This window comes from Rhineura floridana, chromosome 2 (assembly GCF_030035675.1).
Source record: "Rhineura floridana isolate rRhiFlo1 chromosome 2, rRhiFlo1.hap2, whole genome shotgun sequence".
NCBI lineage: Eukaryota > Metazoa > Chordata > Lepidosauria > Squamata > Rhineuridae > Rhineura > Rhineura floridana.
Genome location: NC_084481.1, coordinates 219,081,069 through 219,099,037, shown reverse-complemented (window position 1 = coordinate 219,099,037; position 17,969 = coordinate 219,081,069). Strand labels below are relative to the sequence as shown.

The following is a 17,969-nucleotide window of genomic DNA, read 5'->3' as shown; positions in this document are numbered from 1 at the left end:
GGGGGCTTGCTTGCTTGCGGGGAATCTCACACAGGAGGGATGGTTAGGCTTCTTGGTGTCGTGTCCTTCCTTTTGTAGACATCTGTCTGTGTTTCTGGTAACTTGGTATAGATACCCAAGAACCATGACCCCTCTTCTGAATCACCTCCATGTTTGCAGTGTGTTCACAACTGATATATATATGAAAATATCTGTACTTGCCAAAAAAGATTGGTTGCTCTTTTTGTAGTTTTCTCTTGCACTGGAAGCTACAAAATTAACAACTGCCATCATTTAGCGTTTCATGATTTTAAACAGACCAGTAACACTTACACCATGTTACTTTAGAACCATCCCTCACTACTACTTTTTCCTCTCAGTTTATGGGAAGCCTGTTGTGCAATCTGGGTCAACTTCTCCTTCGCCATTGCCATTCCTTCACGGCTCTTTGCCTGCCAACCCATCACAGCCCCCGCCTCTGAATGACTATAGTGAAAAAGATCAAGAACTGGAAAGCATCCCGCCCTCTGGGGATAACAGCAATGTGGAAAACATTCCTCGCCCCCTCAGTCCCACCAAGCTCACGCCCATTGTTCATTCGCCCCTTCGCTACCAAAGTGATGCCGATCTGGAGGCCCTTCGCAGGAAATTCGCCAATGCTCCCAGGCCCTTGAAGAAGCGAAGTTCGATCACTGAGCCGGAAGGCCCCAATGGACCAAACATTCAGAAGCTTTTGTATCAACGCTTTAATACCCTGGCAGGAGGAATAGAAGGTGCTCCTTTTTATCAACCAAGCAACTCACAGGATTTTATAGGCACCTTGGCAGATGTTGACAATGGGAACACAAGCACCAATGGGAATATCGAGGAACCCATATCCATTCCCCCCACTGCTCCTCTTCCTGATGAGCCTTCATCAGATGCCAATGATAATGAACTACCTTCTCCTGCAACTGAAGAACTGATCAATGAAGAAACAACAAATCAAGCCCCAGAGACAACCGAGGACGATAACAACAACAATCCTCCTGTAGCCCCTTCTGTTGAGCGGCCACCTAGTCCGACACCAGAGGGCGATTCCCAAGAAGATGACGAAGTGCAGCTGCCACCTGCTCTTCCTCCTCCTCCACTTCCTGTGGTAAGTGATCTGGGAGGCTTACAAGTAATGCTTCTGTATAAATGTATCTCTACCACATCATGGAATTTGCCAGTCTTTGTATCCAGCTTAGGATGAGCGTCTCAGTCCATCCTACAGCAAATCCACCCCCTATGGGCCTTCCTTAGTATATTCTGAATTTTTCCTAAGCAAATGGCTAATTAATCTAATATACATTTTGTATATAGGACAAAAGTGTTACTTAAGGCAGGTCTGGCAGATACAAAAACAAGATTTGGATGTGTTCTGATGTGTATCTGTCTTGGTCAAGCGCACTTTTGCAAAACTTGTGACCCCCCAAGCTGAGAGCAGCATAGCAGCCAGATAGCGTGGCCTTCCAAGTGCTTGACAACCTTTCCAGTTTTGAATTCCCAGACATGCAGATAAAACAGGTGGTTTATCAAGCTGTTGGTGGCCTGAATTTAGCTTTATGTTGTGCAGGTCTTTCTTTTAAAGCCTTGGTCTTCAGTTGGTGGGTTAGAATCATGCCACCCAGGGCTGGCACCAGAAGGCAGCCAGCTCAGGCCAGCTCAGGGTGGGTGGGTAGTGCTCTCATACCACGATCCATGGCAGCGTCTGCTCCCAATTCTGCTCCCAATTCTGCCATGGATCAGAGGGAGATCCCAGGCACTCCCCCTACCACCGTGCAGGCCTGCGACGCCCGCCTGTATGCCCCACCTACCTCTCTTATTGTGGTGAATGCTGGCCACACGTGCGCATGCCTGCCATCAACCAAGATGGCGGCAGAGGTATTAGCACCTTAGGGAAGCCTCGGCTGTCATCTTGGTTGACGCATAGCACCCTTGCGTGCCGTCAACCAAGTTGGTGGCGGAGGCATCAGCCCCTTAGGGATGCCTTGGCTGCCATCTTGGTTGATGGCAGGCATGTGTATGCAGTGCAGCCAGGATTTACCGCAGCAGGAGAGGTAGGTGCCGCCAGTTAGGTGCCCAAGTGCCCAGTCATGCCTAGTGCCAGCTCCGATGCCATCAGCACTGCACATTTTTTGGGAGGGAGGGAGGGAGCTGGACATGTACAATTAAAAGTTGGATCTTGGGTCTGAAAATATTGAAGCCTATTGTCCTTAAGTACAGGAATACACCTAGTAGATTCCCTTTTGGTTACATTATGTAAGGGGAATGGTGGTGATAGTGTGAATGTTACATACATTAAAGGAAAGCCAGAGATGAAACTGGGACAGTTCTCACATTTCTGCTAGTACCGGAAAACATATTAAGTTTAGAATGAAAATAGCGAGCCATAATTAGCCCCAGAATAAATTTTACTTGGATAAATCAGTTCAAAATCTTCTGATGTTGATTGTATTGATGCAGTTTGAAATTAACTGTCACCTTGTTACTCAGACCAAAAGGACTAACCTGAAGAAACCGAACTCAGAGAGAACTGGTCACAGCTTGAGGGTCAAGTTCAATCCCTTGGCTCTGCTGCTGGATGCCTCACTGGAGGGAGAGTTTGACCTCGTGCAAAGGATCATATATGAGGTGAACTTGGAAATACAGTTAAGACCCTCCTACTATGTTCTAATACTGGAAAATATTGAAGTTAATGCAGTCAGTTCTTGTTTTCCCTCAACTTAGGTGGATGATCCCAGCAAACCTAACGATGAAGGAATCACTCCTCTGCACAATGCGGTGTGTGCTGGCCATCATCACATAGTTAAATTCCTGCTGGATTTTGGTGTCAATGTGAATGCAGCAGATAGTGATGGATGGTAAGAGACAAAGCAGAGCCCACCTTTCTGCTGGGTGCAGAACAAAAGCTAATAACCAATTACTAGTTTAACTCCATCTTAGCATGTGTGATTGCATATTTTGTTTCACCTTATGTTGAGTCTTCTGCTTTGTTTTCAGGACTCCTTTGCATTGTGCTGCCTCTTGCAATAGTGTTCACCTCTGTAAGCTTCTTGTTGAATCTGGAGCAGCAATTTTTGCTTCAACTATAAGTGACATAGAAACTGCAGCGGACAAATGCGAGGAAATGGAAGAAGGTTATATTCAGTGTTCCCAGTTCCTGTATGGTAGGTTTCAGGACTGCTTATCTAGACGTTTTAGAGCTTTGCTTGAATTTGCCCTTCTGAATTTGTTTCAGGGTCTACAGCATAGCAGTGCTTACCTTACAATGAAAATCTATGTGTTTGATTTATTATGAAGATTTATACCTCACCTTTCAGTTGATTCTCAAAGCACCGTACAGAAACTTGAAAAATACTGAAACAATAATTGCAAAATTACATATATTTGTAAAGTCAACAGCAACTGTGGATAATCTTTCAGATTACTTACCTCATTATTTGTCTTTCTACAGTAGTATCAAATTAAAAGTGCAAGACATGCAGAGTTGCTAGTCCTCCCCAAATCAGATAATAAAGGGGAAAAAACTAAGGCTGTAGTCTTTGAAATCTCATTATTGCCAAAGCTCTTCCAGCCAGTAAGTTGACTGAAATGAAAAACACCCCTTTTGTCCATTGCCCCAACTATTGAGAAGATATGAAGTACCCCAACTGCTCGGATGTTTTTTAAAAAAATGTTGGCCTGTTAGGCCGTGGAATTGGGCTGTGTGCAGTTAGTAGAAACATTCTGTGGGTGGTGGGTGTATTCAAGTGGCATGTCAGTGTGAAGGGATGGGGGGATGGAGAAGGTATTAGACGCAAACACCTGCAGATTTTGTCTTCATTTATTTATTTTATTATTATTATTTATTTTATTTATTTATACTTTTCTAACTTGCACCTGATGAAGTCTGGCTTTGGAATAGTTGCTTTTCTCACCATGAGCACTGGGACTCATTTTAGGCTTCTTTGGAGCAGAAACAGTTGTGTTACAAAAGGATAGTTGGGTGGTTCTGGTAGAATCCATAGTATAGTAGCCTACTAAGGCCTTTCCTGGCCACAGAAGCTGTAGAGATGTGCACTTATCATATTTTATTTATTTATTATTTGATTTATATCCCGCCCTTCCTCCCAGCAAGAGCCTATATCAAATAATAAGGGAAGGAATAGTTGTTTCCTATTGATTATGCTCAAGATAGTGCAATATAAATTAGTGCTTGTGCTGCTGTAGGTTAAGCTAATTTATAAAATTCACTCCCCATAGCTTGATCAGGACCACACTGAGCTGGGTGTCTATTGGCTTTAGTCAAGTTTCCTTTTTTCATGGGACCTGTGCTTCTGTACCTCAGCCAAGTTGGCCTCTTTCATATTAGTGCTGGTAGAGCAGGGTACTCAGGACAAATATATAATTGAGCATAACCTCCAGTATTGGCGGGGTGGTGGTGGTAATGTAACTATTTTTTGCCTTTTCCTATGACTAAACTAGGAATCAAGCTTTGATGACTGTGGTGGGATTTGATAAGAAGCAGGACCTTCTTGCTGAGGATGGACAGATCAGTTTATTTCTGGTCCATGTCAGTTTTATATGTGTTTATTCATATGTCTGTTCCATCCTGTTTTCATAACTAAATATTTTATCATGATGTACACATTCCCAAACATTTTATCAAAAAATGCACTTTTAAAAACACACATTGGTACATTTCTTGAGCTGAGAATTGTATCACAAAATTTGGAGAACTGCAAAATCCAAAGGATAAATACATTCTGATCCATAGATTAGTCTGGGAGGTGCAAATTAGATCAGTTTGCTTAAACATATGAACCAAACAGAATTACCCTCCATATCTATCTATTACTGGGACAAGCTGTATCAAGTCTCCATTGCACATGAGGGCCAGGAGTGCCATGATCACAGGATTCATTTTCCATATTGCTTATTCATGTCATGTAAACACAGTTGCTTCTTGGTAACAGGTGTACAGGAGAAGTTGGGAGTAATGAACAAAGGAGTAATATATGCACTATGGGATTACGAAGCTCAGAACAATGATGAGTTGTCATTCCATGAAGGAGATGCAATTACCATTCTGAGGCGCAAAGATGATAATGAGACAGACTGGTGGTGGGCTCGTCTCAATGACAAGGAAGGCTATGTGCCTAAAAATCTCTTGGGGGTAAGTCTGACACACTTCTCATCTTGAACCTGTATCTGATTCCAGCATAATACAATGATTTTCAGAAATCTTCCAAATCACTCAGCTAGGAATAATTAGACAGGGATACTGATTGCTTTGCAATGGGAGGGGGAAATACTAGACTGTATAACTCAGAGTGCAGGATGGACTAAAAAGCAAGAACAATTTAAAAAAAGTGGCTGATCATTTTAATCTCACAGACAGTGTTGCAGACCCCAGAATAACTGTTCTTAAGGTCAAATCATGTGGATGTATATAAGATAGACAAATAAGGAATCATACAGAAATTTGTCTATTAATCTGGAGCTCAACAGAGAGAATTATTTCTTTACACATTATAAAGACTATATAACCTGTACTGTTACCATCCCTATAAGCTTTTAACTGCTTTCCCCTGCTCCACTTTAGCATTGGAAGTAGGTTGTCACCTACAAAAGCTCATCATTTTGAAATGCAAAGCTTAAGAGGTTATGTTCAATAGTACCTTGAGCATAATGTATCTTTTATATTGCATAATTATGTTCAATAGTACCTTGAGCATAATGTATCTTTAATATTGCATAAATTTGCACATAATGAAAACAAGTGTTAACCTTCCATTTTATCATACTTGAAGTTTGAGTCAAAACTTTCCCAGCATGTTGCACAGGATGCTGTTGGATCCTTTCCTATACATGTTAAGTACTTGTTCATGGTGGGTTATCAAAAATCAGGAAGATGGAGGGCTCAAATAATGAAAGAGCAGTCTCTTTTGTAGAGTGGGTCAATACGGAGTCAGAAGATAGTGTGCCTTGTAGCCCTCAATAGATTTGAAAGTAAATTCAACTGATGGCAGTAGAATTTGCTTCCAAATTTGTGTATTAAGTTCAGGATGTTAGAATTAGTCCAACGCATGAAATTATGTGGAACAATCTGTTTTTAAGAGAAACATTTTCTAATACAGTGGTTTGAACAGTTATTAATGTTCCTTTTGAGAACTGAGTATTGCCATTGTTGAAGATTAACTATCACCCTAAAACACAGCAGCTCAATTGAAAAGATTCTAGCAGAGATCAACAGAAATAACTATGTATGATAGTTCTGCATAAAAGCTGCTTTTGAATGCATTAGTAGAGTTGTACAAACCTAGTAATTCTTTAGCAATTATAAAGCCTATGTTTAATTTTATTATTTTATTGCAGTTATACCCAAGAATAAAACCTAGGCAACGAACTCTTGCTTGAATACCATCATTTGGCAATACAGTATCTTGCTGGCAACTGGAAGTATACACTGGACACATTTTCAATCACATTTCAACAGAAGTAAAGTTGTACTTGTTTTAAATGGTGCTCTTGTTTAATATGATGGACAGCATTTGAGATGTTTGATCTGCAATTTGTGAGATCTCTTCCGTGTTAACCCACCCAGTCATTGGAACAGATACTCAACACAGCCTACAGTATTTTTGCCAAATCAATTAAAAGAACAAAAGATGTGCTAGATGTTAAAAACTTTTGCAAAATGCAGATACGCTGTCTGATCTGTTCTAGTCCACAGTAACTGTCAAGACCTTTATTAAAATTGCCAACTGAATGTTGAGTTTGCTGTGTAAATCCTTAAACATTGGTAAGAGTTGACATGTGGAAAGTACCAACAATCCTCAAAAAAAAGTGTTACTGACGAGAAACATTAGTGCTGAATGGATTTTTGCACATTTCTCAAAACCGCACTTGTTCCTTCACTTGGATTTTTTTTATTGATATTCTGTTTACAGCACCACTAACTTCCACATTATTCCATTACACTTTCTCAAACACACACACTAAATTCCATCTTCTGAACAAACCTGCATTCATATTTAACGGATCTGTATGTCTATATGAAAGAAAAGTGCAATAGTTGAGAAGGTAAGAGTCAGGTTATAAAAAGCTAAGAGGTTCAACTTTAATGACCTTTAAATCTTATCTGTGAAAGTAGGAGGGAGTCTGAAGGACTGAATAAAGGCTCAGCTGTTTATGTGTAGAATGAAGGGGAGAAAGGTGATGACGACTTGCTGATTTGACTGGGAAAGCATTTGTGGTTCTTGCCAGCCCTGCATTGTGTGCCAGGGTGAGTTATGCAATAACTTAATCCGCTATCTACTTTCAAGCAAAAAAACAAAAAGCACTTCACTGGAATATTGGTTGTACATGATTTTATATACAGAAGTCTATTTTGAACTTCCCATTATGTTGTAGCCATACGTGTTTTATAAGTTCCTCCCAGTAAACTGTAGGCCATTTGGCTTTATTCATGTACACGGTGTGCATAATTTATATATCCATTGATGCAGTGCTGTAACTTGCTTTTACCACTGTTTAGCATTAATTGTATATATTGTGGTGACAAGAAGTGGAAGGGTATTGTAAAAGAATATTTGCTAAATGAATGTGAGTTAAAAGCCTATGATACACTGCTAATCCAGTGTGCACAATAAAACTACTGCTAAAGTAGAGTTGTGTTTGCAGGTGCTTTTTTTTGAAAAACATTTTTTAAAAACTGTCTTTGTAACTAAAGCCCCTGAGACACTTATTGCACATGTCGTGACTGTATGCTGGTTTTTTTTATATATGTTCAGTATACTATGTATATTTCCTATAAGTAGGCAGGCTATCTCACTGAATTCCTGAGGGGTTCTTACTGGTATTCTGCAGAACTGAGGCCATGTGTAGCCAGTGGCCTTAAAGGATGAAGTATGAAGTCTTAGCTTACAGAAGAGCATTAAATTCATTTCTGTAGCACAGTGTTTTAAAAACTATGGTCCTAGGACTCATGGCAATCCCCCTTGGAAACTTAAGAGGCTTCCTCAGTGAGAGGATCAGCAGTGGTGTACTAGTTTCCCATAGTGACAAATGACCCACTCTGCTGCATTGGGGGGGGGGAGCATTCTAGACTGTGCCTTCAACTCATGTAGGGTAACAGTGAATAGAACACTGTGCAGGGTTCCTCAGCAGACAAGTCAGTGTGGAAAGAGTTCACAGAAGTAGAACATTTGAAAACTACTAATTAAGCTCAGTGTGGTTGCTGTGTAACTTTACTGTGAAGAAAAGGCCACGACAATCTTGTAACAGTCCTGTGCCCTGCTGCTCTAGTACAATCCTTCGTGCTTGTCTTTGTTTCATATCTACACAGCAGCCAATCTGAGCATGGCATGAAATCTAGTGCCAACCACCAGCATGGTCATTGCTCTAACTAGTCAACTTCTAGCACAGACAAGTCTATATAGTATTTAATCAGGTTTTATTAGCCAAAGCTAGAATTACCACAAAATGCATGAATACAAAACTTCAAAAATCAATCTTGAGCTTCATTCAAAAAGATCAACTTATTACACAGGACAATTTGTGGTATTTGGTAAATTGTATTTTACAAAAGAAATTATCATGATACAAATCCCCCACCACAAGAAAGAGTGGCTTCTATAAAATGACACCTAAGGCAGATTTTCATAGATCATTTGGATACGAGGAGAGAAAGAACCTGAGATCTACACACCTGAAAAGCTATTACTTGCTGGAGCATTAAATAAAGTTGGTTTTTCCTTTTTTTTTTAAATGAATTACATAGTATACATAATTTGTACTACAAAAAAGTTGTGCTATACACTTAGCAGTAGTGCAGGTCACACTTCATTTTACGTATTAAGTGCAGACAAGATTTAACAAAATATAAAGTCATGGATGCAAGGCTATATTTAAAGCATTAATAAACTGTTTACATATTGCACACTAAACTGAATACTTATAGGTCAAATACTCACATTGTAGTTGGCCAGTGCTCACATGATGAACCACGTTTAGGACAGGAAGGGGCAGGGGGATCCCTATTACCAAATACTTATTACCATGTGTCAACTAGCAAGTAGTAAGAAGCTTATTCTTAGAGCTGATCTTTTCCCTCAAGTTGGAGAAGCTGTTATTGGTCCCGAGATTCATACAGAAGTTTTGCTGCCTACAGTAAGACAAAACAACAAGGAGAAATGCTGATAGTGGAAAAAGTGCTGCTTAACTTGAACTAAATTCTTACAGTCTAATCTTACTGGAAGGTATAAATACATTAGGTATAAAAACTATTTCTCAATGTATTAGAAAGTGCCACAATATGGAATGAATGCAATCAGACATCTAGATACGCTAAATACAAGATTTCACAATTTGGAAAAGGAAAAATGAGCTGTTCTAGAATATTTTGTCCTAGGACAAATAGTTTGCCTTTGAAAGTTTTTCCTATTCCTTTCAAACAACAAAGATACACACTGCATGAACATGCTACACACCTATCCATCTTTTGTTTTCAAAGAGGTAAACTAGCTTTCTCTGTTTGTGTTGATCTTGCTACAGCTGGACAAGGTACCAGTTAACCTGGAGGGCAATGATCCAGCAAAATTGCTCTTATGGAGACTTGAGGCACAAGACTTGCTTTAACATTTCATCTAGTTACCTTATGCATGGCCGCTAGCCAAGTAGCTGATAGCTTCTTGTTGGAATTGAAGTCTTCACCAGCAGTAAACTTGAACTGTCTGAGTTCCTCCAGCCCTGGTACCTTGTACTGAAGGAGCATACCTGTAGCACGAGCATTGCCTCCTAAGGAAGAAAAGTAACAATTGAAGAAAGGGTTTGTTTTTGTAGTGCAAATACTAGGTCTGACTCCAGTCTACTCTTAACGCATGGGTGCTATAAATCCATACATTATTTGTCTAGTTAATTTACCTCTCTTCCTGTCCCCAAGCAGTGATATATGCAGCAAAGAACATTGGACACAGGTGGGTAATTAGATTCAAGTAGTAATATGGGAAAGACCACATGCCAAAAGCCTGTGGCAAAACAAATATGCAGATCTCCTAGCTCTGGGTTGCACATTCTGTTATGGGGGTTGTAATTAACATGTTTAATGCTCAACAGAAAGGAATTCTGTATTTCCAATATTGTGTACTGTGGAGAAGTTATACACTGTACAGAGCATTCCTTTTGATGAGGTGGGGTTGGGGAGTCTAGAGCCTTGCACTAAACTGTGTTGGGCAAATAGCAGCCACCTGACTCCACAGCATTATTTATTAAATTTATATGCTGCCTTTCCTCCCAGAAGGAGCCCATGGCAGCAAACAAAAACACTAAAAGCACTTTAAAAACATCTTAAAAACAAAAGACTTTAAAACACGGTAAAACAAATAATCTTAAAAACATATTTAAAAAACAACTTAAAAAGCAATTCCAACATAGATGCAGACTGGGATAAAGTTTTCTCTACTTCAAAGGCTTGTTGAAAGAAGAAGGTCTTCAACAGGTGCCGACAAGGTAACAGAGATGGTGCCTGTCTAATATTTAAGGGGAGGGAATTCCAAAGGGTAGGTATCGCAACACTGAGTCTCCTTCTTATGTTGTGTGGAATGGACCTTCTGATAAGATGGCATCTGTAGGAGGCCCTCACCTGCAGGGTGCAGTGAGCAACTGGGTACGGGGTAAAACAGTCTTTCAGATATCCTGGTCCCAAGCTATATAGGGCTTTGTACACAAAAACCAGAACCTTGAACTTGGCCTGGTAGCTAACGAGCAGCCAGTGCAATTCTTGCAGCAGTGGGGTGACATGTTGGTGATACTCTGCCCCAGTAAGCAGTTGCACCGCCGCATTTTGCACCAGCTGCAGCTTCTGGACCAACCTTAAGGGCAGCTCCACATAGAGCACATTATAGTAATCCAGCCTGGAGGTTACAAGTGCATGGACAACAGTGGTTAGGCTATCCCGGTCCCGAAACAGCTGCAGCTGGTAAAAGGCACTCCTTGTCACTGAGGTCACCTGGGCCTAGCAACAAAGATGGATCCAGGAGCACCCCAGACTACAGACCTGCTTTTTCAGAGGGAGTACGATCCTATCCAAAGCAGGCAATTGACCAATTATCTGAACTTAGGAACCATCAACCCACAGCACCTCCATCTTGCTAGGATTCAGACTCAGTTTACTCGTCCTCATCCAGCTCACCACTGAGTCTAGGCACTGGTCCAGGACTTGCACAGCCTCTCAGATGTTACAAATAGAGCTGGGTATCATCAGTGCACTGTTGACACCTCACCCCTGATGTTCTGATGACCACTCCCAAGAGCTTCATATAGATGTGAAACAGCATTGGGGACAAGGTGACATCTCACAGCACAACTGCCAGAGGGCCAAAAGACAAACATCCAAAGCTGTTCTCTGAAAACAACCCTGGAGATAGGATTGGAACCACTGTAAAACAGTGCTGCCAACACTCATCTCACCAAGTTGGCTCAGAAGGATAGCCACTGAGAAGCCACTGAGAGATCAAGTAAGAATAACAGGGTCATGCTCCTCTTATCCTTCTGATAAAGGTCATCCATCAGGGCAACCAACGCTGATTCAGTCCCATAATCAGACCTGAACTCAGATTGGAATGGGTCACGATAATCTGTTTCATCTAACAGTTCTTGCAATTGCTGTGCCACAACCCTCTTGATCACCAACAGAAATGCTATATGCAGACTAGGTGTTAGTTTTCAGTAGACTTTTTGTCGCAGATTAACAAAAGGGACGAGGCCTACTCTGCACTATATTCTGTATCCCAAAGATAGTACTGCTTGAAAAAGAAATGGGGGCCTAAAGGCTGTGGCTCACAAAACACCAGCACTATCACCCTCTTCTCTACCACACTCTCAATTCTGTAATAAGCACAATGCAAGTTGACCAAATGTATTTTGGAGGGTTAATGTACATGATTTGGAATCCTGAGGTCAGGTTTATTTTTTGCGGCTGGGGATTCAATTGAAGCTAGTGAATTCTTTCATCCAACATCTCTTTCCACAGCCTGCATTATACCACAAGAACTTACACAAAGCATTGGTCATGTCCCAATGCTAGATAAAGTTACACTTCATTTGTTTTACTTCAATCTTGCTCGGATCAGTTTTTCCAGCTTCTGAAAAAACATGCAGTTCCAAGGCCTTAACTTGTTTCATATTGTTGCAAAATACAGACAGTCTGACCTGATTCAAGAGCAAGCAAGCAAGCAAGCACATTCGGCAGGAGGTTGCATAAGCCTCGTGGAACCAGACAAGACAAAAGAGTGGGATAGGAGGGGGGAGCAGATGCGGTTGCCACTGCCTGATTAGCTCAGCAATGAGCAGTGATGTGGGGTTGGAACTCTTCTTGAAAAATTTTCCGTTGCTGTATTTTTCTGTGGAAAAAAAATTCTATTTCCAAAAATTGTGTGCTTCGTAACAATTAGTAACATGATACAACCGTGGTCAAACAGAGCAGCTTTTAAATTCTAACTAGCTTTTTTCAGATGGCTATACCCAATGGATATCTACATATCTAATCCACAGTTCCTTGGCCATGCTAAGATTAGTATCCCTTCAACTATTTTCTTTTAAAATTTAAATGGCGTGTGATATGCAATCTTGTCTCAATCGTATTTGGGAAGAAATTGGGGGGAGGGGTTAGGATTGCCAACAACTGCCTCCCTTGCCCATTCTGCTAATGGATGAGTTCCAGTGGAAGACGGATACTTGACACTACCCAGAGTAAACCAAGTACATGCTACTGAACAGGCATGTTTTTAAATATTTTAAGTATTTCAATAAAAATAGGTTCTTAATATGATTCAAACTTAAAGCTTCCCTTAAGCATGCTTTATTAGATTTCTTCAGCACAGCACAAACTACCAAAGACCTGGAAGTGGTTTTCTAAATAGCCTCTAGCAGGACTTTGGAACAGCAGCTTAGTTTACAGCACTACATTTGGATAAAACACACACACATGACAATTCCTTACTTACTGCACTGCTGAACAACAGCCAGGAACCTCTGCTGGTTTCAATAAAATCTCTCAAATATATGAAACTGCATCACTTTTAAAGTTATTTGGACTTACTAGGTTGGGTAAACCCACCTAGCTCCTACAAATCCCTGGATTAAAAAATCTATATTGATTCACTGCATTAAGCGTTGCATTTTAACACTTAGAACAGACTTCCCCAACCTGGTGCCCTCCACATTATCCAGGACTCCAATTCCCATCAGCCCCAGCCAGTATGGGCAATGGTGAGGGATGTTATGAGTTGAGTCCAGCAACCTCTGGAAGACACAAAGTTGGGGAAGGCTGACCTAGAACATCAGCTCCATTTGCTCTTCTTCACGTGGGTAGTGGCAGCCATATGCTACTGGGCCTCATAATGGGAGCTTAGCTAAGTAGCCCACTGCATCCCTCTCTCCTCCCCACAGCAAGCGAAAGTTGAAACTATGAGGGTAGCAGCTATGATACATGCATCCTTTGCAGGACTAGTGACATTCATCCAGTGAACAGGCCTGGCCTATTCAATGAAGCAAGCTTTCAGCTTTCACCATTCCATCTCACTTGCAATTACAACCGAAAAACCTTGTCTTACAAAAACAACTGAAGAAATGTAAGTCGCATAGGCCCTTTTCACAATAGTTTGGAATATGTACTTAGCTTTGGAAGAACCCTGGAAAAGGCATAGACTCCTTGTCAGTAGGGAGGTCCAAAATGTACTGACGTGCACAGGGCCTCTGTGATCCATGGGAATACAGGGACAGAACCCACTGTTTGTACCCTATTCCATCAAGCTCAAGCCATGGGTCTTCCCTTCCCAGCACTACCTTTTGTCTGATAGAATCTCTCTCTGCCCAAGCCTGGCTGACACAGGATGAGAAGAATATGCAGAGGTTAACTGCTAGCTGGTTCAGGCTCAAACTGAATAGAAAAAATAGAACTTGACCTTCCCCAGAACATCAGGCAATGTACAAATTTCAAATCTAGCACTAAGCAATTCTCCACCTCACCCAGGTACATTCGCACTAAAGCCTGCAGGAGGGAACATGCATTGAACAGGAGGTACAAAAAGCATGCTTAGGAGAACTGAGCTGCAATGCTGACCTTCCATAATGTGTTCATTTTCCAAGAGGCTCGTGTAAGTATGAATGTCTTTTTCTACATCAAGGAGGCAGGCAAGCAGTGAGGAGAAAGATCAATCAAAAGAAATGAGTAAGGAAGTGCTCAGTTTCAAAATGAAGATTCAGAATACAGCCAAAGTATTAAGGGACTTACAAATTATGTTACAAATAGGATTAAAGCATTTGGAAGAAACATACAGCAAGCTATAAGTCAGTGATGTGCATCAATGCAATCAAAATCCATTGAACAAGACACTGCTTGTTCCAGATTTTAGTACACGTTTGCTCATTTTCCCCCCTCCGCTTCATTCCTCTATAACTAAAACTACTTGAGTTTAAAAGTTCAGCCAGGTCCCAAAGGAGTTTGACATGCTTCTGGGCTAGCTAGGTTTCGAGCTTGAGAAAGTGGCAATTGCCCTCATTTAGTAGCCATCTAATCATACTTCTTAAGAGCCAGTAATGAGCAGGCTACCATTTCATGAAGCAGTGGGTAGCCTGTTCCCTGTTCAGGGCAGCATTCCCCCAGGAGTAATATGTTGAGGACTGCATGCCGGCAATGAATGGAGCCAAAGCCAAAAGTCGACAGGCCCAACTCCCCCCCCTCTTTCTCTCTGCCAGCCCCTTTTCTCTACCTTCTTTTTCCTTCACACCCAGCAGGCTTAAACCACCCCCAATTTCAAACTTGTTTTAAAAAATCAATTTCTGTTAATAATGTTCTATCTCAACATCTGTTTAGAATTAATCACTACGTTAGCCCAAGACCCAACAAAATGAAACTACATCATGAATAGAAGCACCAAAGATTTTAGGTGCATTATGACCAATATATTTTTCATTAACATTGTCAACATTGTCATTAGCAAGTAACCCTGTTGCTACTGGCAACTAGAAATAGTTCCGAGGCATCCAAATGGTGACTCAGAGCTCCTGATTTGCAGCATATTTTCAAGCACAAGTCCAGCCTTTTGTGAAACCCATTGGACATGCTCAGTTAATTGTTTATTAAATCATCAAGCTAGCAGTATCATAACAAACCTCCTGCTTTAGGTTTGCAAAACTCCACTGTTTGTATATCTTTTTTAAAACACAGATCAAGACCTAATAAATTATTATGAGTCATCAGCTATGTCAATGTGCACTGACAGGAGTGCTTATCGTCAATCTTTTATCTTTTTCCTTGCCCCAAGATTATAGTAAAGGAGTCAAAGTAAACTCTAATTAGTTGTTTGCCTTTGATGCAGAAGCTGCCACTGCTTAAAATAAACTGTTTTTTATGGAGTTTCTATGAGGACTATGTAAGGATGCTTATAGTTACTTGGCAAATAAAACAAAAAGGCTTTACTAATGATCAGAAACATGTGATTACTTCAAAGGGGGTGGGGAATGGGGAGAAAGAGAGGGGATGATGACGTAATGATGTTCACCTCCAAGATCCTGTAGTTTTGTAAATAGGTGCCAGTTTGGGCAAATAGTGTTTTTGCTTTGTCTCTGGACCGTTAAGAACAGGGCTGTGGAGTCGGTACGCCAGACCTTCGACTCCGACTCCTCTATTTTTCTACTGTCCGACTCCGACTCCTTCATAAATGGCAAATGTATATTAACTAGTAATAACAAATTTACTGTAGTAAAATGGTAGCACAAGGCGTTTCATCATCACCATGTGAATCCAGAGCTTGGAAAAGTTACTTTTTTGAACTACAACTCCCACGAGCCCAATCCCTGGGGCTGATGGGAGTTGTAGTTTAAAAAAGTAACTTTCCCAAGCTCTGGATTCACGTGGTGGTGATGAAATGCCTTGTGCTACCATTTTACTACAGTACATTTGTTATTACTAGTTAATATATATTTGCCACTTATGAAGGAGTCAAAGTCGGAGTCGGTACATTTCTACCGACTCAGACTCCACCCAAAATTGCTCCCGACTTGACTCCACAGCCCTGGTTAAGAATCTATGAATCAGTACCAGCAAGAAAAGACAAACTATGCAACAGGGCCATGTTTTTAATATGTTCTTTTTAAGTCATTGCAAGGAAAAAAAGATAGTTCTTAAATTCATCTATATATAAATAAATACATACATACATACACAGGCTACTAAAAATGTTGTAGGTTTGTAACTTCTGTGAACTTTTGCAATGTCTAGCATGGCAGACACTACATCGGGTAAACAATGCATGTATTCTGCAATACTCTCATCACCCACAAATGGGAAAACCACAAGTTAACAGATGAATATATCTTGATGTACAGGCAACTCAGAAGGGTTGAAGAAAAATTCCTGGTCTCCAATCCTTTCGCTTCAGTTGGCATCATATTAATCTGCCATCATGAGGGCTAGAAACATTTTTCTAAATAACATGAAAAATAAGTTGCTAGCAACCAGTCAGACTGCAGACAAATGCCCTACATGCTCTCTGTGACTCTATAATTGCCTACCATTGCGTTAACCACTGCCAGCCAATTACATCTCATACTTCTCAGAGTAGATGCTTCAGGATTATGATCTACATTTACAGGGCCAACGGCTGTTCCCAGCCTCCTCACAACAAAGGTGCCTTCTGAAAAGAGACTAAGAGTTCTTCTCCAGAGCACTTGCCATCTGTATTGTTTTGTGCTTGTGGTGGTGAAGCCTCTAGAACTGATTAGATAACGCTGTGTGATGGCTTGAATTGATTGAGTAGCTCTCTGCAGTCCAGTTTATGTGAGGGAAAGGAGATTGGGTTGTGGGGTTTTTTTGGAATTCAGACTTCACAACAAAGACTGGAAAGAGTCCCAGAAGGTACAGAATGGTAGGGACATGGAACTCAGAAGCAAAAGGGTTAATGTACAGTTGAGAATGGACTGAGAAAGAACCTAAAAGGTTAACTAGAGAAAGAGGCTAGAGGAGACAGGAAACTAAAGGCAAGAAGGTGATCTGGAGAAACCTGACAGTGCCTGAAGGGGCACAACTAAAGGGAAGAGAAAACTAGGAGTCCTAGGATAGCTGATGAAGGGAGAAGATAGCTAAAGAAAGTGGGACAAGGGAGGCAGTGACCTGAAAAGCAAAGGGGAAAAATAGGTGACAGAGTTTTAAAAAAGGAGTCAAGGAGAAAGGAGGAGTGAGACATGTACTATCGGCAAGAAGGGCACAATGAAGAGACTTAACAGTATGCAGCGTTGCTAAGTCTGGAGTACAGACCCTGATAGGGGGATTCTGCTTACTTGTGGCCTCTACTGTCACTGGAGCATTGTGACCTGCCAACCCTAAGGCAACCAGGAAATCCAAAAAGGAGTGGAGTGGATTGTAGGGTCAGGGGCAAACTTCATATACTGATTTAGATTAACCAGTCATTGCCTGCAGGCTTCTAGGTTTCATTTAAGTTAACATAGAATCCCACTGAACTAGAGATCACTCCCAGGACTGAGTTTCCATTCTATACTCACATCTACAAAAAGCGCAACCCAGGCTCCCAGAATTAAGTTAACAGAGACACAGCCCTGCCTTCACTGTAGGTCAAAACAGTACCAGCGGCTACATAAACATAACTTAATTCAGTGCAAGGTTTACCTCCAGGAGTAAATCCCTCAGTAAGTATCTGGACTGTTGAAATCTGTGCAATTTCAATTTCATAATGGCTCTCCCCATCCAGAAATAGGTATCTGAGCACAAAAGATGAGAACACCGCTTTTACATATGTCAATTTACAAGTCTCGTAATACTAAGATCCACACCGGAAATACACATGTTTTTAGTAATACAGATTCCTTAACTTTTTAAGGCGTGGTCGCTCATTAGATCAACTGTTAGCAAGGTGGCTATCCTATATTTGGGCTTCACCTCTTCAGTACACAAATACAGGACTTGT

The 17,969-nt window shown here is 41.0% G+C and overlaps 2 protein-coding genes across 10 annotated transcripts in view; one reads left to right on the top strand and one right to left on the bottom strand.

The window, feature by feature from the left end:
* PPP1R13B (protein phosphatase 1 regulatory subunit 13B) overlaps nucleotides 1-6,760 on the top strand; it is a 90,125-nt gene extending 83,365 nt beyond the window's left edge. For all 4 annotated transcript variants that reach the window (XM_061612253.1, XM_061612252.1, XM_061612256.1 and 1 more), the window contains 6 exons: nucleotides 360-1,117; nucleotides 2,497-2,634; nucleotides 2,731-2,864; nucleotides 3,004-3,170; nucleotides 4,959-5,158; nucleotides 6,361-6,760. In XM_061612253.1, the coding sequence (XP_061468237.1) occupies nucleotides 360-1,117; nucleotides 2,497-2,634; nucleotides 2,731-2,864; nucleotides 3,004-3,170; nucleotides 4,959-5,158; nucleotides 6,361-6,402 (1,439 nt within the window). In that variant the 3' untranslated portion in view covers nucleotides 6,403-6,760. The remainder of the gene's footprint in view (nucleotides 1-359; nucleotides 1,118-2,496; nucleotides 2,635-2,730; nucleotides 2,865-3,003; nucleotides 3,171-4,958; nucleotides 5,159-6,360) is intronic.
* A 1,663-nt stretch (nucleotides 6,761-8,423) lies between these two features.
* The window catches only part of ZFYVE21 (zinc finger FYVE-type containing 21), a 20,105-nt gene continuing 10,559 nt past the window's right edge, over nucleotides 8,424-17,969 (bottom strand). For 4 of the 6 annotated variants that reach the window (XM_061612272.1, XM_061612275.1, XM_061612273.1 and 1 more), the window contains 4 exons: nucleotides 17,672-17,763; nucleotides 14,108-14,161; nucleotides 9,641-9,783; nucleotides 8,424-9,151 (listed from right to left, as the gene is read on the bottom strand). In XM_061612272.1, coding sequence (XP_061468256.1) covers nucleotides 9,116-9,151; nucleotides 9,641-9,783; nucleotides 14,108-14,161; nucleotides 17,672-17,763 — 325 coding nt within the window. In that variant the 3' untranslated portion in view covers nucleotides 8,424-9,115. The remainder of the gene's footprint in view (nucleotides 9,152-9,640; nucleotides 9,784-14,107; nucleotides 14,162-17,671; nucleotides 17,764-17,969) is intronic. The other 2 variants (XM_061612274.1, XM_061612276.1) reach the window with 1 other exon arrangement.